The sequence below is a fragment of the Zosterops lateralis genome (genome assembly GCF_965231275.1).
Source record: "Zosterops lateralis genome assembly, chromosome: 3".
Lineage (NCBI taxonomy): Eukaryota > Metazoa > Chordata > Aves > Passeriformes > Zosteropidae > Zosterops > Zosterops lateralis.
In genome coordinates, this window is record NC_139764.1 from 8,188,898 (window position 1) to 8,212,264 (window position 23,367).

The 23,367-nt window shown below is 46.0% G+C and overlaps 1 protein-coding gene across 2 annotated transcripts; it reads right to left on the reverse strand.

Annotated features, from left to right (window-relative positions):
- Positions 1 to 872: 872 nt before the first annotated feature.
- Positions 873 to 13,617, reverse strand: PLEK (pleckstrin). 2 transcript variants are annotated; one of them, XM_083858290.1, is made up of 9 exons: positions 13,353 to 13,611; positions 12,675 to 12,830; positions 9,003 to 9,184; positions 7,891 to 7,982; positions 6,859 to 7,043; positions 5,579 to 5,683; positions 3,776 to 3,859; positions 3,035 to 3,104; positions 873 to 2,239 (listed from the first exon to the last, which is right to left on the reverse strand). In XM_083858290.1, the coding sequence occupies exons 1-9, from the start codon at positions 13,398 to 13,400 to the stop codon at positions 2,100 to 2,102; spliced, it is 1,062 nt and encodes a 353-aa protein (XP_083714416.1). In that variant the 5' UTR covers positions 13,401 to 13,611; the 3' UTR covers positions 873 to 2,099. The 2 variants fall into 2 exon arrangements, with proteins under 2 accessions (XP_083714416.1, XP_083714415.1); XM_083858289.1 differs by lacking the exon at positions 3,776 to 3,859 and having other exon boundaries at positions 13,353 to 13,617.
- Between the last annotated feature and the right edge of the window lie 9,750 nt (positions 13,618 to 23,367).

Here is a 23,367-nt window from a genome sequence, read left to right on the forward strand (position 1 = left end):
GAAGCATGACACATGTGGGTCTGGTCTTCTGTTTCCTCCCTTTTTTTTTAGTAGTTCCTTGCACAAAGCTGTCACTCTTCTTTGTGCCAGTATTCAAGATCTGTGCCTCTTTCATGCCTTCTGAGTTACTGGGCTGGCCGCATCATCTCTAATAGACATGGAGTTGCTTTTTAATACTGAATTCCTTTGGATGAGATCTTCTCACTGCTGCCAAGAAGCAGAGGCACCTACAAACCCTTGAAATATGTCTTCTGAAGCACTACCCATGGGATTACAGAATCCATCAATATAGGATGGTACAAACATAAGAGTTCTTCCATAAATATGCTGACTATCATCCTCTGCCTGAGAAAACACCTTCATAGGTGGATAGCCATGCCTTGGACTGGGCACAAGTTAAAATTATAAGGTCATAGACTGGTAAAACATTTTAGTTTTATTAAATTGTGGCAGTCACATCCCTCCTTTGGTAAGCTGGACAAGTTTCTGTTGTTTGGTTGTGTTTGGTTTTTTTTCTCTTCTCTTTTCCTGTACCCTTCGGTATTTTTGGGTTAGTGAGCTCTGAAAGGAAAAATAAGTAGCAAGAAGCAGCAATTATCAAGAAAGCAGGCTGACCAAACAGTGGGTCTCCTTTACCACGAATCTTCCTTCCTCAGAATGACACATCAGACTTCAACCATCCCGTCAGCTTGCATGAGAGACAGGAAATGTCTGCCAGAAGCTGATTTCTGCTGGCCAACTCAAGTGGACATGATAATGCAGTGTCTCAGCCTGCTCCTCCTACAAGGCTGTGTATTCTTATGAAGTAAAGTAAGGCATCAGGGCTTCAGGCTCATTAGCTCAGCTACAGGTGTAATTAAGCACAACTAAGAGAAGATTTAGCTCTGCATTTATTTTTAGATGGAAGAGATCCCAGTATGAATTCTTAAGGATAAGGTGACTTATTAGATCTGTAAACAGAGTTTGAAAGATTTTGATATTTTCTTCACTCAAATATCAGTCTTACATGATCAGTAACAGCCTAGATGCACAATATGACATTAACTTGATTTCCAACTCCTCCTTAGAGTTTAAGACTTAGAAGTTTGTTTGATATACAGTCAGACAAAAATGCAAGGATTAATCAGGTGTACTGACCCTATCAAATAAAACATTTATTTCAGTTACAAGCACAAGGTTTCTCTTATGTTACTAAGGCACAGAATCAAGGATTGAGTACGTTGCTGGAGGCTAAAAAAAGGAAAACCTAATCAAAACCACTTCAATCAATAGTTCAAGTAACCAACCCATGCATTCTTTCCCTTCTCCTGCAAGGTTCTTAATTCAAATAGAGTATAGATGCTGACAACCCAGCATCTGCTTTGTAGACCTAAATAAAGGGAAACAATGGTCCCAGGGCAGATTCTTGTGGAGAAATTTGGCAAGGTTGAAAATTGGGTGATAGGGAGTTTGAAGTGAGATTGCTTTGTGTTTGAAATACTGTGGGAAGAGACTTTTCCTCATACAGCTGTCATGGAATTATACTTGGTTCCACAGGGTGTTTCCATAGTTGTCTGCATTTTTCCCTCCCTTAATGCTGACAGATTATAAAGGTTTCCAAGTGAGTTGACTTCTTTTCCTTATATCTATGGCATTATTTGTACAAGTGAACAAGCAGCAACAAGAATCTGGTAAAGAAGAAAGTGTTAAAATTGTCTGGAGAAGACTGAAATACATGAAAATCCTGAAACACATCACAGACTGAAGAGGGTGGTTAACTGAGGTCCTCTCTGTCAATGACATGACCCTGTCCCCTGTTAACAGTGACATTCCCACTATCAGCTGTGGCAACAGGTACAACCGTCCCAAGGTAGACTGATTGCTTTAAGCATCACACACTAATATGGCATGTTCTATGTTATAATTTAGTAAAATATTACCATAACACAAGTGGAAAAATGTTAGTTTGTTAGTGCCCACTATGGAATTGAAACTTCCATCCAGTCCTCAGCCCCAACACAAAAACCCTTTGGGATGATGCTGCTTTCTCTTGGTGAAATGCTAAATTTTGTTTTGAGTGACTAACTTAATTTGTCAGTCTTCTTGTTGGAAGATCATCTTCATTTACCAGTCCTAGCAACTGACTGGATTGCTTTAATCCACTCTGTGCGCTCTGTGGATGAGGCTGCTTGCAAGTAATAGTGGATTTCATTTGCTGTGATGATTTCAAAGAGGATGTTGTCATCATCATGCTTCTTGGCTACAGGGAAAAAATAAGAAAGTCAGCTGTGAGAAAAAAAATTCTTGTACTTTCAATATTTCCTCCTTTACACACTGTCAGGGGATCTCCTTTCTTTCTACAGCTGAGCCTGATCAGGCCTTCACAAAGAGATGAGTCTCTCTCTCAGGGAAGCCACTCATGAATTCTGCATGTTTCACCTTCAGGAGTCTCTAGTTTGTTGGTCTCAAATCATGGAAGGATCTGCAATCCTGCAGAACCCTCCCATGCCTTGCCAGCTATGAAAACAAGATATTTGAGTTTATGTCACATCCATCTGTTTCTTTTCAGAGATGCCAACAAACTTTCTTGCTGCGTATGATAGCCAGCCTCTCCTGTGGAGAGGAGAATGCATGAAATTAATGTTTCTTGGTCCTTGCAGCAACACCATTTCTGGTCCCACAACTTCTAGCTTTTGGAGGGAAGAGAAGGTGGACAGTAACAATTTGTTGGCATAACATGAAGCTTCCATCCCAAATTCATCAACTAAATAGATCAAACTCAGCTTTGCCTATAGGCTAGTTATCCTAACAGAGTTTGTGTCATCCTTTTGACCAGCCTTCCCTAAAGTACTGACAATACACAACATTCCTTATTTCTACCTTTACCACAGTACCCTTCCTCAGTAATTCAGACAGCAAGAGAGAGAACCAGTTCCTAGAATTACTGAATCATTGTACATAGATTGCTTTGGAATAAAAAACACTTGTGATTTTACGCAGGTTGAAAGGGGATTATTATAGCTTATTAGAGAGCTCATTCAATACGGTTCCTTACTGTCTGGCATATCTTCCACTGCTGTCACCACACAACCTCTCAAGTGAATTGCTCCCAGTGGTTCTTCTCCCTGGGGAGGACATGAAATCAAAATGAAATGCAACCCTTCTGAAACCAGCAGCATGTTAATATATGGCCACATTTCCAGAATGGAAACAAAACCATTTGATTGCTTAATGTGTCTCACCTGAGAGAACAGGGGGTCTTCAGTCTGTGTGTGACATGGAGGGTTGGGGGTGTGGGAAGACAAAGGCTCACTAATAAATAGGGAATCTCTTGTGATTTAGAATTCAGGATCTGCAGAGTATTTAGTGTGGGCATGGGCCCATTAGAAATACACAAGAAATAGGATGCCATGTGTCAGCCTGGCATGGCAAATACCTCAAACATAAACTGCAAAATTACTGTATTGTGTTCATTTGCACTTAGGACCTAATTTGTTTTGCTCAAGTGAGAGCACACATTAATTCTAATTAATCACAGATAAGAGGTGAAAATACAGTTCAGTGTTACTTGTTCCCAGGTCTGAGTGGCACTTGCCACCCTGACTTGACAGCCCCAGAAACTTCTGGGGGCTCCTTCACTCTGCTTTTCCAGAGGATGGCTAGACCATGTAAGAACAAACAGTCCCAATGTCCTGCCTGGTCTTCCCTGTCACATTCTTGTGCAAATGTCCATTCAGGTATGACTACAAGGCACTGGATTCAAAACAAACAGGGAAATAAACCAAATCTCTCTTACTCCAGCAGGATCATAATAGTGAAGATAGGCAGGATCATCTCTTAAAACGAACTTTCTCACTTTCCAGTTCTTCCTCCGATGTCCCTAGGAAAATTCCAAACCAGGAATGTCACAGAGCTGCTTTGCCTGCATGCAAATCTTATCCACACATGAGAGGACAGGCAAATACAAAAGGGAAAAACCCTGAATATTCTGGACAGGAAGTACTCACTGGAGTAGGACTTGAATCTGCCTTTTCTACGTTCCAAACTTTTGCACAAGAACTGGACTATCAAACTGCTTTATCCTTTTTTTTTTGTTGTTTGTTTGTTTGTTGTTTTTTTTGTTTTGTTTTGTTTTTGGTTTTTGTTTGTTTGTTTGTTTGTTTTTTGTTTTGTTTTGTTTTGTTTTGTTTTGTTTTTTGGTGCAAAGCAGAGGAGCTTCAACATGGGAGATTGCCCTAAACATATCCCACAGTCTGGTAGTTATGATATTCCTGTGAGATCTGTGAGAGCTTGCTTTAACTGCTTGCTAGAAAACACGGCTGCAAATTGCCATGCAGGAAGGTACCTTGAATTATTGGCAAGGATGAGCTGAAAGTCTTTCTGTCCCTGCAAAGATAATAACAAAAAAAACTTATCTAGCTTAAACACCCTGGAGGGCTAGTGGTTGAGAAGCTCAGGCAGAAATATGGATGTAGGTGCCTCATTGCCTGTTTTTATGACTGAACAGGGTGTGTGTGGAAGGTTGAAAGCATGTTCAGCAGAAGCAGTGACTCTTCCAAGCAATGACCCACAACTCACTGAGGGTGACCAAGTGCAGACTAACACTGGTGGAAGATTGTCATGAATCACTTCCTCTGGCATTTCAAAATACAAGTTTCTCAATTAGCTGCTCTTTGCACGGAAGCTCTTATTAACTAGGTTGATATCAATGTGACAGAGTAAAAGAGCAGCAAGGCATGGATATTACATGCCTTACAAGAGAAATACATGTGAGCACCACTAAAAAGTTCTTAGGCCCTCAAAGACTATTTTTAACAGTGCAGGTTCAGACTCAATATTTGGAAACATTTCTTTAGAGGGAGGGTGGTCAAACAGTGCATCAGGCTACCTAGGGAGGTGGTCAGTGCACTATGTCTGTCAATGTGTAAGAAGCTTTTGGACAACAAAACCCTTAAGAATGAGCTTTAACCCTTGTTCAGCCAGTGGTCAGGCAGTTGGACCAGAGGATTGTCGCAGCCTTCCACCTGACCCATTTTATTTGTTGAAGAATCCTGATTTTGCCTTTGGTTCACTAATATCTGCTTGCAATGGCTTTGGAAACATGACATTCACTGTATTGCTTAACGTTTTTCTGGAAAGGAAGGCATTCAGTTATCTTCTGTCTTACACATCAAATATTAGTGACTGAAACAACTCCTTTGCTCAAACAAGCTGAAAAAGTCCATGAAAACTGGCAACTGAATCCACTTGTGTGTCCAGAGGGACACAGGAGGGGCAGCTTTTTTACCTGAGTTCAGTTTTGCATTATACCAATGACTTGTCACATCTCCTGTGTTAGGACTCTTTCCTAATTAAAGCTATTGACTATTTTATTTTATGGTAAGAGCAATAAACCGTGCAGTATTTGTCCAGAGTCCTGCTGCCATGCTGCAGCAGGTGTTCCTTGTGCAAAGGCAAGAGGGACAGAGATGAAACCTGTCAAGTGTGGAGATGCCATAGGATAGTTTTTCTCTTAGCCAAAGTTTTTATGAGTACAAGAGTAATCTTTCAGCCATATAACATCATTCTAGTGACAGAATGGAGCATGGGCAACACTGACCTGTTTCAGCAAACATCCTTGCTTGACAATTGTGCCTCTGAATTCTTCTTTTAGGACCACATCATCATCACTGGAATATCCCTCACAGAAAAATCCACTGTCTGGCTGCAAGACCACAAGAAAAACGTTACAGAAGTTACACTGTTGCTTCATGCTTATGTACATGTACCAATCTGGCTTCCTTTGGCTTCCCTCCACCCTGTTTTTTGCTATCCCAAAGAGAATATTATTGTTGTTGTAGTGGCTGTTTTGTTATTGTTGTTATGGTTATTGTTAAATAATCTAATCTCTTCTGGAAAAGTCTCTGAAGTTGAGGAGCTCTCCAAATCACCATTTCAATGTGAGGTGAGACCACACTTCTATGATACCAACTCAGACATTGACTTGCTGTGGCCTCCTCACACCACATTGGTATTGAATCAAACTGGAAATAATCCAAAAGCAAGCAGGGTACACATGGGCTGCTACAAGGAGCATCCCAAGAGGCCACAAGGCTGCCTTTACCAGCAGTGTCTCTGCTGAACAGGTCTCCCTAGCACAAACACATTTAAGAAAACAAGTGAGTAGTGGGAGAGTCATTTTGCTGAAGCCAAGTGATTCCATGTGGTAAATATAAACAGAATCATAATACTAATTTACTTGTTTTCACTTTATATAGAAGGCATACTTTTTTGCTAGCCTAAGTCCAAAAGCCAAATATCTTTCAAACAGTATTTGACTGTGATATTTAAAGTTCTTCAAATCAGTCCACCGAATATGAAGTAGTAAATGGAGAAGGCTGCAGATGACACCCAGAAGAAGTTACTGGGGGATATTAAGAACTTTTATTTCTTTGTTAACAGGCAAGCTGTGCGTGTGTATACACTCGCACTGAGTCAGATTTGATGGCTCTGCACAAAAATAGGTTTGTAGCTTCTGCCACTCTGTGAAGCCCTGTGATAGTGAATTACTCTCTTCCAGTGAATCAACAGGGAAACAGATGGTTGAATTCTGGTCACCAGTACAGTTATCAGGAACAAAGTCTAAGTTAAAAAGAACCCAGCTTTGTCTCAGCACTTAATTTATACTTAGAAAGGTGCCAGAAAAAACCCAACCTGTCCTGGTTACAATAATTAAAGTGAGTAGGTTCATTCTGAGTACCACAGGAAAAAGAAAATTAAGACAGATTTCTCCATCTCTGTGCAATCTTTCCTCCAGGATTTAAGAAGCCAGCAAGAAGCATGAGAAAAGCGGCACATTAGTAAGTCTGAGACAATAACAAGCCAGAATACAATGCTCACAAAGTAATAGTAGGCATCACTGAGGTCTAGGAAGGGGGTGTCTGACAGCCCCTCAGCAGCTGACTTGGATGTATCCCCAGCAGGCTGGAGGTAGCCTTCACTCAGGAGGGAAGAGGCCAGCAGGAGACCTTCTCTGCGATTTCGGACGGAGCTGCTGGACACCAGCCAGTCAATCACACAGGTGCCTGGTTAAAAAGGAACTAAGTATCAGCCACAACCCAAGACAGACATGAAGAAGCCTTGTACACAGGAAACAAGCCTACTCCATGTATTCATCAATCTCCTGAAAAAATGTTCTTAGCAACAACGTGGGGAGCTAATCTAGGAAGGTTCCTGGCCATGCAGTGAGGCACAGACTTTCCGGCTGATGGCAGGAGCCAGACAGCTCTCAAACACCATTCCTGAGGGAGAAGAGGGCTGGGAGGGGATGCAGGGCTGTGGGCTCGATATTTTCTAAGCCTGAGAATTGCTGAGCTCTTCCCAAGGCTCAGAAAATATCAAGCCCACACAGAACTGAGCTGGGAAGCCTCAAGGACAGCAACTGGGGATGTATGAAGGACAGCCAAGCCTGGAAAAGGCAGCCTTCCAGGCTGCTATGCTACTAACATCATACTTTTGGAAACAGGGTGGCTTTCATAGAATCACAGAATCACTAAAGTTGGAAAAGATCTCCAAGATCATCAGTCCAACACTGCCATGTCCACCACTAAACAATGTCCTCAAGTGCTACATCTGTGTGTTCTTGAGCACAAACACAGATTTGACTTGGAGAGAAACAGGAATTACAATGGGACACTGTTTGGTGATGGAAAATTCAGAATGGAATAATTCTTAAATTTCATCCTTCTTCTTTGTTTAACATGGCCATAACTGCACCCTTTTCCAAAACACATCCTTTGAGTATCTCCTGGGTTAGCAAAAAACCCATCAAACTTCTCTGTGCTCTACAGAGCTTAGAGCTGTTTCATCTCTTTAGTTTTTCAACTCTGTGCTCCCTTTATTGTATGGAATAGAGGAAGAGGAGCTCCTTACCTGTAAAACAGTGATTGAACACTCTTTTATCTTTTTCCAGCTTCAACTCCTTTATTCCCTTCTCAGGATCTTTCATTGAGAGGTACAAAGCACTGTGCATTAAAAAGAACCACAGAAACTGTTAGCAAATAAAAAGATTTTGCCAGTTCTTACAATAATATCATTGTCATTCACAGGGGCTTCGTGTTTTGTTGGCACATGGCTCTCTGCAGAGCTGCAGTTTCATCTCCTGCATCTCCTGAAAAATTCAAGTTACAAAGCCTGGAGGTCTCACTGCATCAGCTCACAACTGTGGGAGCAGAGGGGTGGAGTGCACAAAGGGCTTCTCACCACATCTCCCTATTTTGAGAATGCAACTACTTGTGGTGACTGTAGTGTGAAGAGAAGAACACCCACTGCTGAGGCACCTTCACAGGGCCCCACAGCCCCAGGAGGAGGAGGAGACTCTGCTCTGTATTCACCTAAAGGTCCTGGGCTGAGCAGAAAACCTGTCCCTGTCCCAAAGCCTGCATGCTCTCAGATGATCTTGGCCCTGTGTGGTTTCACTGTCTTGTAAGAAGACTTCAGGCTCATTTTTATCTTGGTATTTACAGCCCAGAGACAGAAGTCATCCTTGATTTTTTAAAGTACTAACAGATTGCTTCCCTTTATCTCTTCTCCCTATACCAGCTTCATGTTCTTTGACAGGCACCACAGTCCCCTCACCATCCAAAAACTCAGCTAACATCAGCTTTTCTTTGGAGAGCAAATAAAAGGTCTAAAATATTTTTGCAATAAATTATTTACTCTATAAAATGCTTCTCCTGGAAGAATCACACTTTGGCTGGTGTATCCTCTTGCACTGCAGCATGCCCAGAAATCTCTTTATCAGCAAAAACCTTTGATAAATAAGCATGTTTTGGTAATTATAGTTTATTTTAAAAGAGCTTCCCAGTTCTGATTACTAGCTCATTTCTGACACATTGTACAAACTGAAATTTTCAGTCGTGCAGAAAAGGCTGTGAGAGAATCCATGGACAGACAGGCTCATTGTTCTTCCTACCTAAGGTTACATTTCTGACACACTGACTACAGATGGAAGTAAATGGGGGAGCAGAGCTGTGAGAACAAACCTCAGATTGATTGTTTCAGGCAACCTGATAGACTTCCTTGTGGATTTTCTGGCAAACCTTTGACCTCCATCTATGTGATGAATTGCTTTCTTGATATCCCGCACCCAGGCATCTCTCTCCTCCAGGTAGGCAGCTTGGAAAAAGTGGTCCTGCTGCTTGGCCACAGTCAGCTTGAAGACAAACTGGAATGATAAATTGTGAGAGGTTTGGTTTTTTTAAACTTATTTTGGTGTAGCCACTTGGTCACAATTAAGCTAGTACCACCACAACATACAGCCTACCAGTGCCCTAAGGACTATGGAAAGTGCCTTAGAGACACAGTAAAATGATAGAAACTCTGAAGAAAACCATGAACAAGCACTGCACATAACTGAATCCTTTTGTTACTTTACTGTGACTGATCCTGACATTATCAGCACACCCCAAGATGTGTGACACCAATACAGCTGTTGATTCTAACTTTTGCTGGGAAGTTCAACACAGCTGAAAGGCTGAAGTGATGCTGTTTTACACCACAGTGACACAGACTCCAACCTCAGAAGGCTGAAAATGACTCCTTTATTTTTGGGATGTGTCTCCTTTATACACTATTTTACACAGACCAATCTGACTGGTGAAACAAAGACAAACCTCTTCAATCACATTGGTCAGACCAGAGGGACATCAAGAAGTCCCTCCTATGAAAAGGAATGAAAACAAAGTTACAGGTACAAAAATACTTCTCTTGTTTACAGAAAATTCCCTGAGAAAAGGATTTCAGAAAACCAAAACATCTCAGGCACGAAACCAGGGCTACACTGAAGTGATTCCTTGGAGTGGCTATCTGGACCAGAGGCTAGACAAGATTAGGAGAATAAAAGCAGGTATTTGTTAAAAGCCTTCAATAGCACCTTGGCCAGTCAGAAGCCTCTGAAAGGCTACAACCAAGATGGACAATGGTCACGAGTTTTTCAGACAGATATAAATTTGGTCCATTTACATATCAGGGGTTAATCTTCCAATTACAGCTTCAGGTAATGAAGTCATTTACCCCAGTTTGCTTCCCCCTCAACTCACTTTTGTTTATACTTTTGGGGCCTTGAAACAGTGAGGTGTCCTTGAGCTTCAGGCCTAGAGGAACCAAAATGTGAAGAGTAGCTAACACTCTATATGGAGTTTTAGATTTATACACTAAAGCAGTACAGGATTTGAAAAACATAAACGTTAAACCCCTAATGCATCAGAAGCACCCGGCCCCTGCAGGCTTGCAATGGATGTAAATGTGTTTTAATGTTTAGAGACGTGAACAGTCTGAAGGAGGAAAAAAATACCCCACATCATATTCAGCTACTGACTCACAAGGGAAAAAAAAGGTCATACACTGGAGAGTACCTGAGTATATTTGCATTCTAGTTGGTCGATGATACATCCAACCCTTGGTTACACCTTAGGATCACCTATCTAAACACACTAGCAACAATGGAAAGACTATATTTCCCAAAAATAGGAATAGATCATCTAAAGATAGTTGCAAACAGAAAACAAAATAACAACAACCTGAAAGAAAACTAATCCAAAACAAAGAAACAACTCCCCCAAAACCATTCAACAAAGTTCACACTGTTTAAACTCATTTCCATCTGGTGATCTTCTGGATGGAAAATCTGGATTTAATTACTCAGGTTTCAACTTCCTCTAAAATACAGTTCCCCATGAATGACACTAATTTGTTCTGGAGTTGTGTTATAATTAATATCACAAGTTCTGACTCAGCAGGTGTCTAAAAAATGCCAAGCTAAGCCATAGGCCAACAGCATGACTTGATGAGGGCAAGGAAAGCAAAGGCTCCTGTCAAAGAGCAGCAAATTACCATCAGTGAAATCAACATGCTGAATGAGTCTGCTGAAGCCCATGTTTTTAAATAATCCATTTCTGAACATCCCTGACAAGCATTTTCCAAACTATTGCGAACAGGAAAAACTCTGACACCCTGAAACTGTGCAGAAGTCCAACTGAATTTCATGGCAGATACATTTCAAACTTAAGCAACAAGTCCTCAAAAATCCATCTCAGACAGAAAAGTAACCTTTTCTTATCTGATATTGTTCATATTTCTAGCAATACTTACCTTTTCTGTCATGCAAGAAAGACCTACGTACTGAAAACCAATGGACAGTGCATGAGGAAAGCAAACAGACCAGTCTATCCAAATCCCAATATTCAACAGTCAAGCTAATGCTCCAGATTAACAGAATGAAGTACCAAAGCATTGATGGGATTTATTACCAAAGGAAAAAAATCAGTCTTCTCAAAGAGCTGAGAAGCAACATACAGTTAAATGCTAAAGAAAAGTTTTCATTTTCAGCACATGGAGAAGACTGGCAAAGCCCTTTCTTTTTAGCATTTACAAAGTTAGGCCAGTAAGCTTGATAGACTTCGAGGGTACTTCTGAAATTGGTAAAGAGGTTGAGTCTCCAGTCCTAGATGTGACCAAGCCTCCTTCTGATGATGTATATCTGATTGTGTTTTTGAGAAAATTAGACCATTAGACTAAACCAAATACCAACATTTTAGATAGATCAATCTCTCCCAATTTAAACTAACGGTGAACAATCAAACATGATAATTCTATCCACAAGAAAACCATGTTTTTCCCATGGGGGAAATGGAACAAAGCTGAATTTATGTTACATTAAACAATGATCAAACATCAAATCAAGGACTGCGAACAGTGGTGAATGCATTTTAAAATATAATCTCAAAATATGCAGTTGCAGCCCCTTCTGAGCTTTTATCTGTGCTAAACAAGTCCAGGATTTCTTCTTTTGCCTTCAGCACCTGCATTTTGCAATTGGTGTAGTAAACAAAGCATGTTGGTGATGTACTCTGAGCTTTCAAATGAGGGACACAAGGGATCCTGATTCCACTTACTAGAAAACCTAAGGACAGGTTTAATTATCCTCATTTTACTCATATGAAAAAGTAAAGTTCATTCTCTCAGCAGTCTCTCACACTTCCTATTTTTCTAATACTGTCACAGAGACTTCTATCTTTAGTCAGGCATCCCTGTGGTAAATTTCTTTAAACTGTGGTGGGATTATGTTGCAGATTCTGGGTGACCCTTTTGTCAGAGGAATTCTGGGGGATGTGATGCCTGTTTGATGAAACTGAGTTGACAAAATAATAAATGACTAATGATACGATTCTTTGCTCATATGAGAAATCCTGTTTTACCAACAACTATTTTTCAGGAACCTTGAAACCAAATTAGTATGTCACAGCATTTATCTCCTTCCTGTCTGAGCAAGCCAGTTGTTCCTTGACAATAAATAAATGCTTCTCCTGCTCACAAAGTATTTTCCCCCAGCTTAATACTGTGGCAATTAGATTTATATTTAATACAGGAGTTGTTGCCATCCAGCTGCAAAACGTCTTCACACCAAGTTCTGCTCTCTGAGAGACTCAGAAGTTTAATAAAAACCAACCAACCGATCCCCCAAATACTTTCTGAATTAGTCCTCTTGAAGTGTCCTGAATTCCAGTGGTACACAATTCCAACCCTGCTTGTGAAATCCTAAGGTGAGTGAAAGCCGCCACTAGGGTGAGGGCAAGGAATTTGCAGCCATCAGCCTTTTGCCTTTTCAGTGCTTCCAGAAGTATACTGTGAATTCTTTTGATTAAAAAAGTACTTACCATTCTTTTGCCAAAATCTTGGCATGGGCTGTGAATAGAGCTTCCTTTTAGTGGGATCATCCCTTTGGGACTGTTATCAGCCTTCCGCTTGTAGAATTCGATTCCGTCTTCTAAGAGCACGACCCACATTGGCTTCCAGGTATTAAACATGCTGCCCTGCACCAAGAAATCACAAATTTTGTTCAATGAATCACTCTTCACATGATACCCAAGGAAAATATGAGCTTCCAGGGAGTATCTGACAGATGCTAAAATAACTACAGTTTGTGTTTCAAGGGGAACGTAGCACCGCCACACCCATCCTACTATGCAGTTAAACATTTGTTGTTACTTTTCTGACCACCATTTATTTCCCCTTGTAGTTGCTCTGCCAATGGAAGCCACTAAGGATTTAATTTTAAAAAAGGCTTTATCCTCTGGGCTGCACCACAATAGACTCCAGAGCAGAGGTTGCTGTGGAGCAGCAACCTCCTTCCCAAAGAACAGGTGTGCCAGGAGACCAAGGTGATGTGACCTCTTTAATCTCACTATTCTTCCTTGATGTTTTACCCAATAAAGTGCAACTGTGGCTATTTCCCGTTACCTCTTTGCCAAGATTTCGCAGCATGTTTCCCTACATCTTCCCAACCTGTTCAGAATTAGTTTTCTCTTCCACAAAGTCCAAAAGTACCCGCTTACCTTCTTAACCAAGTAGCCCTCCCTTATACGCATCGGTTCTCGCTCCATGGCTTGGGCAGTCCTGCTCTCGGGTCTGTCAGTGCTGCCTGGTGAGTTCCTCTGGCAGCAGAGTTTGTGGGATGATGTGTTTTTTACAGCACAGCCGTGTCATTTCACAAGTTCCTCTCAGCGCTAATCGCAAGCCCATTTCCTCTTACAGAGCAAGAGATAGGGAAATGCAGAAGCACTGTGTGTATTTATAGGCTGCCTCTGACAGCACAGCCAACAGCCTGACAGGGCACTCCATCGTATCAAATGCAGCCAGCCTCGATGACAGAATCCTGGGAAATTAAATAAGCACTGTAGTGCTCAGTCAGAAGAAATTTGGGCTGCTCTGCAAATACATGAGCGCTACCAAGACAAGGAGCAGGGCATGGTGCTGCTGCCTGGTGCATGCCAAATAATTGCAGAGACAGGTTTTCGATGCATCAATGCTTTCACTTTACTCTGCTTTCCAAATCTGGCTCCCAGTGGGCAAGCATGAGGAGTCTGGCAGAAAGGTGGAGGACCCTCACTTGCTTAATGAGGATGCGCCCTCTGCTGACATAAGAAATTTGTTTATCAGACTTGATCAGGTTTTGGATTTTTCATGCTGAGGCCTCCCAAAGGTGTCAGCTGTCAAACAGGCACAAATGGATTAAACCCATGTATTACATAAAGTACTGACCACAAAATGCTCTCTACAAGCATCTTTTACTTACTGCAAATCTTGTTTGGCTTTATTTGGGAAAAGACAAGGCAAACCCATAGTTTTTTGTAAATACCAGAGTCAAAATCCCTCTTCCCTATATAGAAGAAAGTGGAGACATATGGGAGGCAATAAGAGGATGCTTCATGGTATCTTGATTCCAGGTCACTTTTGCAGCTAAGCTCATTCAGGAAAGTGTTGGTTGAGCCCAGGGTGACTCCATCTGTCACCTCTGCCAAGGTCCCTAAACAGGGACTTTTTTCACAGACAGAAATTCCTGTTCTCCATGTGACTCTCTGTCTCAGCCTTCACTCTGGAGGAAGTCTTACTCAGAAGTCTGACTAGGTCTGTGATAGAGGAGCAGAGGGTTAGCAGAGACCTCAGAGACCTTTTCTAGATATTCCTCACTGATGCCTATTTAGTGGTATTTCCACAGATGAGACTCCATTCCTTTGGTTATCTGTATCAATGCTCCTCTATCCCAACTGCTCAGTGTCTCTCCTCACTGTCTGAATGAAGATTTTCATTTTACAGTGCAGTGGTTCAGCTTTCCAATGGGTGCAGTTCCGGCCAGCCCTGCCGCCACTACATCCAGGGGCCACTTTGCCAGAGGCGTGGGCAAACTCGACCACGGTGCGGATAGTGCGCAGAATAGAAAGGCGGGACTCTCAGGGTGTGCAACCAAGGGATGCGTGGTCCCAAGGCAGCGCTCCGGAGAGAGACGCTGGCCTCGAGATGGCACGGCTTTTTATTGAGTGGGTTCAGGGGTGGGATTGCGTGGGACCAATTACAACCTTTTGCCATCGTATAATGAGGAATGCAGAACTTTTGAACCAATAATAAGTAACTTGGGGAGGAGGAATACATGATGAGGGGGTGGGGAAGTTATATAACTTAAAGATTGACACTTAACAGAAAGGTGGTAAACAACTATTATGGGATAGGGTTACCAGGACAACCAAGGTTTTGGCGGGAAAGTCTGGGGGAAGGGGGGAAGGAGAGAAGGAGAGAAGGAGAGAAGGAGAGGGAAGGAGAGGCCATCTTAAACAATAGTAATAATTACAAAATTATAAAACACAAATTATAAAACCAAACTGGAGCAGTGAAAACCCAATTGGAATTGAATTTAAGCACCACCACATCTCCCCCTTTTTTATTTTTTTGTGATGGATTTTAGTAGTGTCCGTTCGGGGGATAGATTTCTTGAAACTGTCCTTGTTCCGTGAGCCACCTCTCTTCATCAGTCTCCGGTACAAAAGTCCTCTGGGTCAGGGTATTCCTCGTCTTCCCATGGCGGGAGCTGCTGCATCTCAATCTCCTCGACGGGAGGAACACTGGCCCAGACGTTGTTCACGCTGAGTGAAGAGGTGGCTGCAGTGATGGTCTTTTGAGTGACTCGTCGGATGATGCCAAACGCAATTCCAATTATGAATAACAAAAACAAAATTAGGAGTAACAAAATAAATTAATTAACAAAAAGCCAGTGAGGAATGGGGAAGGAAGGAGCGGACCTCTCTTCCTCCGGACCAACGGGCTTCCTTTTTCTTCGCCAAGCTACATTTTTCACCTGATTATCCGACCCTTTGGAGGCCTTGGGAACATAAGGTTTCACCCACTTGGCCGGCACCCATTTAAGTCCGGTGGGTGTCGATACGCAGGCGTACCCGCGTCCCCAAGTGATTAAATCGTGTGGACCTTCCATTCTCATGGTCTCCGGGTCCTTGACGAGAACTGGCGGTTTAGACTCTAATTTTAAATTTGGGTTCCCTCCAAAGTGCCTAATTATTGGGGGATTCATCAATTCGAATGAGCAATTTAGAAAATTAATTGTGTGCAAGGCCCTGGCTAATCGAATTTGGGGTGACTCCAATTTTAGAATTTGTCCCTGTTGATTGAGGACTCTTTTGATGTTTTGGTGTGTCCTCTCCACAATTGCTTGGCCTGTCGGGGAGTAGGGGATGCCGGTTTTGTGTTCTACTCCCCATTGCTGGAGGAAGCTGCGGAACTCCTTGGAAATATAGCTTGGCCCGTTATCCGATTTGATGACCTTAGGGATGCCTAGGAAAGAGAAGGCTTGGAGAAGATGTTTAATGACATCCCCTGCTTTCTCCCCTGTGTGGGCGGAGGCATAAACTGCTCCAGAAAAGGTGTCCACAGACACATGGACGTACTTCAGCCTCCCAAACTGGGAGACATGAGTAACGTCCATCTGCCAAACCTCGTTGCTGCTCAGCCCTCGGGGGTTCACCCCGGCATGCAGGGTTGGGACTGCATGTCGCTGGCAGCTGGGACAGGTCGCCACAATGGCCTTGGCCTGATCTCGGGTCAGTTTGAATCCTCAGACCAGACCTGGCACATTCTGATGGAAGAGTTGGTGGCTGAGCTTCGCCTGCTGGAAAACGTCGGGCAGCGGGGCCTTCTCGACAGGGGCAGCAAGAGCATCAGCCCTCCTGTTTCCCTCCGCTATGAACCCCGGCAAATCCGTGTGCGACCTGGTGTGCATCACGTAAAACGGTTGCTCTTGGTGGGAGATTAGCCTTATCAGCTTCGAGAGCAACTTAAACAGAGCAATGTTAGTCACTTCTTGGAGAACTGAGTTCTCCGCTCTGGACACTACACCTGCAACGTAGCTCGAATCGGTTACCAAATTAAATGGTTCAGAGAACCTTTCGAAGGCCCTGACGACTGCGGCCAACTCAGCAATCTGAGGGGATCCTTCCACCTCAGCAACATCAGACTCCCACTGCTGAGTCTGAGGATCTTTCCAAGTCACCACTGACTTGTGGGACCCTCCGGACGCGTCTGTGAAAACTGTCAAGGCTTCGAGCGGTCTTTTGCTCTGAACACTCCTTAAATTTAATTTAAATTGAGCATCCGAATTAAAAATTTTGTGGGCAGGCCGATGGATTGAAATTTGACCAGTGTAACTGTCCAGGGCAAACTGAAGTGCTTCGTTCTCTTGAAGCAAGTGCTCTAACATTGCCTTTGAAATTTGGCCCGAATTCAACCGAATTGGTACGTGGATCACCTCAAAGTCGCAACCAGCCAGTTCTCTAATGCGAATTCTGGCCTTCCGGATTAGTTCAGCCATCAGCTCCTGTGGGCGTGTCATCCTCTTGGACCTGTGGTGGCTGAGAAAGACCCATTCTATAATAAGAAGAGGATCTCTCCCGCCTCGGTCCTTCCGAGGTATGCTGGTCACCCCGTTGTCCCATTGGAATATCATTCCATGGAGGTGCGGTAGATTCCCTAGAATGACAAAGCGGAAAGGCAAATCAGCATGGCATCGATTTGCCTGTCTGGTGGACATCAGCTCTTGAACTCTTTTCAGTGCTTTCTGTGCCTCCGGGGTGAGTGACCTAGGGGAACTCAGCCCCTCTCCCCCTTTCAATAAATTGAAAAGAGGTGCTAGGTCCTCGGTGGTAAGACCCAGCCAAGGCCTCACCCAGTTCAAAGCCCCACACAGCTGGTGCACATCCGCTAAGGTCTTGATGTTGGTTTGGATCGCCAATTTTTGCGGAACAATGGTCCGCTTATTAATTTCGAGGCCAAGATATTTCCATGGTGGCATCTTTTGAATTTTTGCTTCCTGCAACTCGAACCCTGCAGCAACCAGTGCAGACACTGTCAGGTCAAGCGCATGCGTCAACAGGTCGTCGCTGGGGGCGCACACGAGGACATCATCGATAAAATGAAAGATGATGGCCTGGTGTGCAGCTGCACGCACGGGGGTCAGCAAGGAAGACATGTACCACTGGCAAATGGCAGGACTGTTCTTCATTCCTTGGGGAAGAACCCTCCAGTGATACCTCTTCCTTGGGGCCTCTCGGTTGATGTTAGGAACCGAGAACGCAAACCGCGGAGCATCGTCGGGGTGAAGAGGAATTTGAAAAAAGCAGTCTTTGATGTCGATCACTGCCAAATTATAATTTTGGGGCAACATGGCTGGGGAAGGCATCCCTGGTTGGAGAGAGCCCATGTCCTCGATGACTTCATTAATTTGTCTGAGGTCCTGGAGAAGCCTCCATCGGGTCTTGTCCGATTTCTGTATCACGAACACCGGGGTGTTCCAAGGAGAGGTGGTCTCCTCTATGTGACCCTTTCGGAGTTGCTCTTCCACGAGCTCATTCAGTGCCTTTAATTTTTCTTTAGAAAGCGGCCACTGCTCCACCCAAACTGGAGAATCCGTTTTCCAATTCAGTTTTTGGGTGGGGCGCCGTTCAGTGACCGCAGCCCAAAAATTTTGTGGAGGGTCAGGGAATTCAATTGTTGCCCCCCACTGGGCCAGGACATCTCTCCCCCACAGGGGTGCTTTGTAGTTTAAAACAAAGGGCTGGATGTTTGCCAATTGCCCATTGGACCTCTTAATTTGTACCATGTTTTTCGATTTTTTTGCCAATTGAAGGCCTCCAACACCCTCAACTTGCTCCACCACCGTTTGCAACGGCCAACGTGACGGCCATAGGTGTTCCGGGATCACCGTTACGTCCGCCCCCGAGTCAAGGAGACCTTTGATGATGGTGGTCTCCTCGCCCACCCTTAGTTTGCACACCTCCTCAGGTCTGTCATGTGTAATTTTTATGACTGTGCTTATCTGGGGGTGGCAGGTCCTGCAGTCGCCCTCGGGACACACCCTTTCAGGGAGTGATGGTATTGCCTGGGCGACTATCTGTCCCTTTGACAGATAAATGGGTGGAGTCGTGCAGCGAAGCCAGAGTTCAAACCACTCGGGATCCGCAGGAGTGGTTTGGGGAACAATCTCGATCTCCGGCGGGGTATGTTTACAATCCCCCACGACTACATATGTTGTGCCAATTTTGTGCCAGGTACCTCGATTTTTAGATACCGCCACGCGGTGCCATTCATCATCACGGATCCACAGGGCATCAGACAATTGAAGATGAAAGGGCACTCCCTCGCTTGTTGTCGTCAAGGACTTTCCTGTGAAAAGAACAGGCACATTTGGGTCAGGATCATCAGGTGAAAGACTCCTCAAAGGGAAGTTTCTTGTCTCGTCCGGTGAGTTTCCCCCTGGACCTTGCAGAGAATTCCTCCGCTGTCCCTGGGAAGAAAAAGTCAAGTCCGTTAAAATGTCATGTCCGGTGCAACTCAAATCAACATTCCCCATTCCCCCTCCCCCGGCTTGGGCCGCCCGATTGGGGTCATCGCACTGGACGGCTCCGCACTCCCTTATTCGTTTTTTGACTGGGAGTTTCCTCCCCTTCCACCTCCTCCTCCCCCCTCTTTTATTTTTTTGAACTCCTGGAATTCCTTTCTCAGGGGGCATGCTTGCCACCAGTGACCTCGCTTGCCACATAAGGCGCAAGGCCTGTCAGCTGCGTTTCCAGATGGATGTCTCCCTTTTGGTACCACGGCCGCGTTGTCCTGATGAATGGTTGGGGTCGCTGCGGTTGCTGCATTCACGGCTTTCCGTCGCTGTTCCGGCCTTTCTGGTTTCCCCGGTGTCATCAGGGGGACTACCTCAGTTACCACTTCGACATAGTCCTGTAATGTCGGCTTGGGATTCCGTGGAAGGGTCAACATGGCTTGTTTGCAGACTTGATTGGCGTGCCTGAACGCCAGCGACGTGACAAGCCTGTCCCTTGCCACTTCGTCCTCTTCCTGCTGTTCTATAGCTACCGTTAGCCTTTCCACAAACAGCAGGAAGTTTTCCTGAGGTCCCTGAAAAATATCTGAATACGATTCCATGGGGCCGGAAGGCCGCATGGTGGAAAACGCTTTCACAGCAACCTGAGCGATCTGTTTTAACAACGGCTTTGGGAGGCTTTCAGCTTGCTTCTGTGGCATCTCCCATTCTCCCTCACCCATCACATGTGACAGCGTTATCATGTTCCCTTCATTGTCCACAGCTGTGTCAGGGTCATTTGACCACCCTGGGAGGGCGTCCTGCAAGTGCCTTTTCCAGGTTGCAAACCAGAGCTGATACTCAGTTCTGGAATGCAAGCACTTGAATAGGTACTTGATGTCATGTGGGACAACATCACTCCCGGTAACCTGGCCATGCAACAAGCCAAGGAAGTACGGACTCATGCGGCCGTACTCCTTGAGGGCCTTCATGAGTTCCCTGACTACGTTCTGGGACAACTGCTGCCACTTTGCCTCCTCATGCCCTCCCCTACCCCTCCTGTAGGTAACTGGAGCGAGAGAAGGGACATGGGGGCCATCACTTCCTGGATCCCACCCCTCCCCCTCAAAGCCCCAAGCGTGGGAACCGGAAGAAGGGGCGTGGGAACCGGGAGGCAGTGGGTGGGACTTGGGCATCACTGAGGGGAGTGGCCTGCGACGGGAGGGGGGCGTGCCAGGGTCTGGGAAAGGCACGCCTTCGGAGGAGTGGTTTTGGGTGGAGAACCGGGAGGAGCGGCAGGTGGGGGGGTCATAGGAAGGGGTTTCAGAAAAGGGACGACCTCGGGGAAGAGTGGAAGGGGACAGAAAAGGGTCGGTGGGAGAAAACTCGGGAGACGGGGAAGGGGAAGGGAACGGGAGCGGGGCCATGGCGGCGGCGGCGGCGAGCGGCACCTCCGGCAGCGGGACGGCGGGCAGGGCGGACAAAGAGAACGACCGCGCCACGCGGCCGCCGCCATTCCGCGCCTCTGCCGTGCGAGCGCCGCATGCCTGCGCCTCTGCCGCATGGGCACCGCGTGCCTCTGTCGCGCGCGCGCCGCGCACGCCTTCCGCATGGACGCCGCATGCGCCTTCCGCATGGACGCCGCATGGCTCTGCCGCATGGTCGCTATGCGGCTTTTCCGCATGGACGCCACATGCGCCTGCCACGCGGTCGCTATGCGGCTTTTCCGCATAAGCGCCACGTGGGCTTGCCATGCGGGCACAATGTGCGTTCTCCCCCGCGCCTCCCGCGCGGGCGCCGCTTGGCTCCGCGCGGGCATTTTGTGTGCATTCTCCTCCACTAACACTGAACCGAACTCGGGGTTTGTTTAGGGAGGTTCGGGGAAGGGAAAATTCCTCGGGAGCGTGGCCAGTGCTCCGTCGGACATCCCGGGCAGACGGATCTGTCTGCCCCGGGCGGGGGGGCGGCGTTCTGAGGAAGCCAGGGCTGGCGGGCTGGGGTATGCCCGCTGCATTCCTGAAAATGCCGCGGCGGGGTGACGGGGAGCGGGATACAGAACGGGAACAACGGGGGTAAACAGAGCTTTCTCCAGGAGACTGCTCTTTCTGCACTCCTTTCATGTTTTTCACGGCGGTTTGAATTTGCCGCGACCAGAATAGATATTTCGCCGCTTTTTTGTCTCCAGCGGCAGCCAATTTGGTAAGTTTTAAAATGACGGGGTCCCAAAATCGGAGCTCTGTCACAGCTTCCGGGTTCGTCTTGGGGAAATGCAGAAAGAGCGTCCGCACAAACTGCTTCAGCTCTGCCTTTGAAAACTTAACATTATTAAAACTGAGAACTCCAACAAAACAACGAAAAACGCCTTTCTGCTCTGCCGAGAGCTTGGCACCCATTTTTCACTTCCAAACCGTACCGCAACACAAAAAATAAAATAAAAACCGAATTCCAGCACGAAAACTCCGGTCGGCAGCTCCCCGCCGCTGCCTCCCCCCCAGAGGTGCCGCGTAAAACAAAAAGCCCGCTTTAAACCCCGTCTGTCGCCCGTGCGCAGACAAAAAGCGGGGGTGGCTCCGCGCCGGGACCCGCCGGGTTCGCCGCGCCTCCCGCGGTCCCGGTCCCGACCGGGAATCGAACCCACGTCTCCCGCGCCCGGGCCGGCAAAAGGACGAGCACGGCGCCGCTCCCGCGATCCCGGTCCCCCGACCGGGATTCGAACCCGGGTCGCCGCGGCGAAAGCGCTGAGCCCTAACCACTACACCACGGGCTCTGCCGTGTTGCTCCTGCCTCGCGGCTTCCTGATACCTGCCGCGGCGCGCCCGTGTCGCTTCCCCCAATCCCGAGCGCTGCTGGGACCAGCTCGGAGCCGCGGAAACTCAAAACATAAAGCAACAAAACAAAATAAAAACAGGAACCTTTAAACAAAAACCCGAGAGAGGAAAACACCCCCCCCCGGGCGCCGCGCGGCTGGATCCCCCCGAGGACAGTCTCTCCTGGGCTGGATCCTCCCTTTTTTGGGTAGGGTGAGGGCTAGGGGCTCACTCGCTTACCCGTCCCTGGTTCCTGCGTGGAAACGACGGTTTGGTCTGGGGATGGATCCGCACTGGAGAGGACTCTACTGGGTGCTGCGGAGCTACCCTCTCCTCCCTCCCGGGAGCGCACCTGCCACCAGGAGGCGCGACGACAATGAAAAATCCGTAAAGGTCCCGATGGACCGGATTTGATCGCGACGCTCTTAAACCGCGTGCGCCGCGTCAGAGCCGTCGCCGTCGAGCTGTCAGCTCTTCGCCCACGCGTGACAGCCCCACGTTGGGCGCCAGCTTGCAGTGGTTCGGCTTTCCAATGGGTGCAGTTCCGGCCAGCCCTGCCGCCACTACATCCAGGGGCCACTTTGCCAGAGGCGTGGGCAAACTCGACCACGGTGCGGATAGTGCGCAGAATAGAAAGGCGGGACTCTCAGGGTGTGCAACCAAGGGATGCGTGGTCCCAAGGCAGCGCTCCGGAGAGAGACGCTGGCCTCGAGATGGCATGGCTTTTTATTGAGTGGGTTCAGGGGTGGGATTGCGTGGGACCAATTACAACCTTTTGCCATCGTATAATGAGGGAATGCACAACTTTTGAACCAATAATAAGTAACTTGGGGAGGAGGAATACATGATGAGGGGGTGGGGAAGTTATATAACTTAAAGATTGACACTTAACAGAAAGGTGGTAAACAACTATTATGGGATAGGGTTACCAGGACAACCAAGGTTTTGGCGGGAAAGTCTGGGGGAAGGGGGGAAGGAGAGAAGGAGAGAAGGAGAGAAGGAGAGGGAAGGAGAGGCCATCTTAAACAATAGTAATAATTACAAAATTATAAAACACAAATTATAAAACCAAACTGGAGCAGTGAAAACCCAATTGGAATTGAATTTAAGCACCACCACATTACAGGCCTTTCTCAACTAGTTGCTGCTCAAATGACACATCCAGTCTCTCTGCAGGCAGAGTACCTGTCTGTACCACCTGTTCCAGGTTAAACACTCTGTAGTGCATTCTGTCCAAAGCATTCATCCTTTTGTGATGATTTCATCTATCACTAAATTGTTTGAGGTTTTTAAGACCTGCAGTCCCAGTACGTTGTACCTTTGTTCAGTTAAATCATCTTGTTGCTGTTGAAGGTACCAGTTGCTGAAGAAGCTAATAACCAAATCAAAGACTCC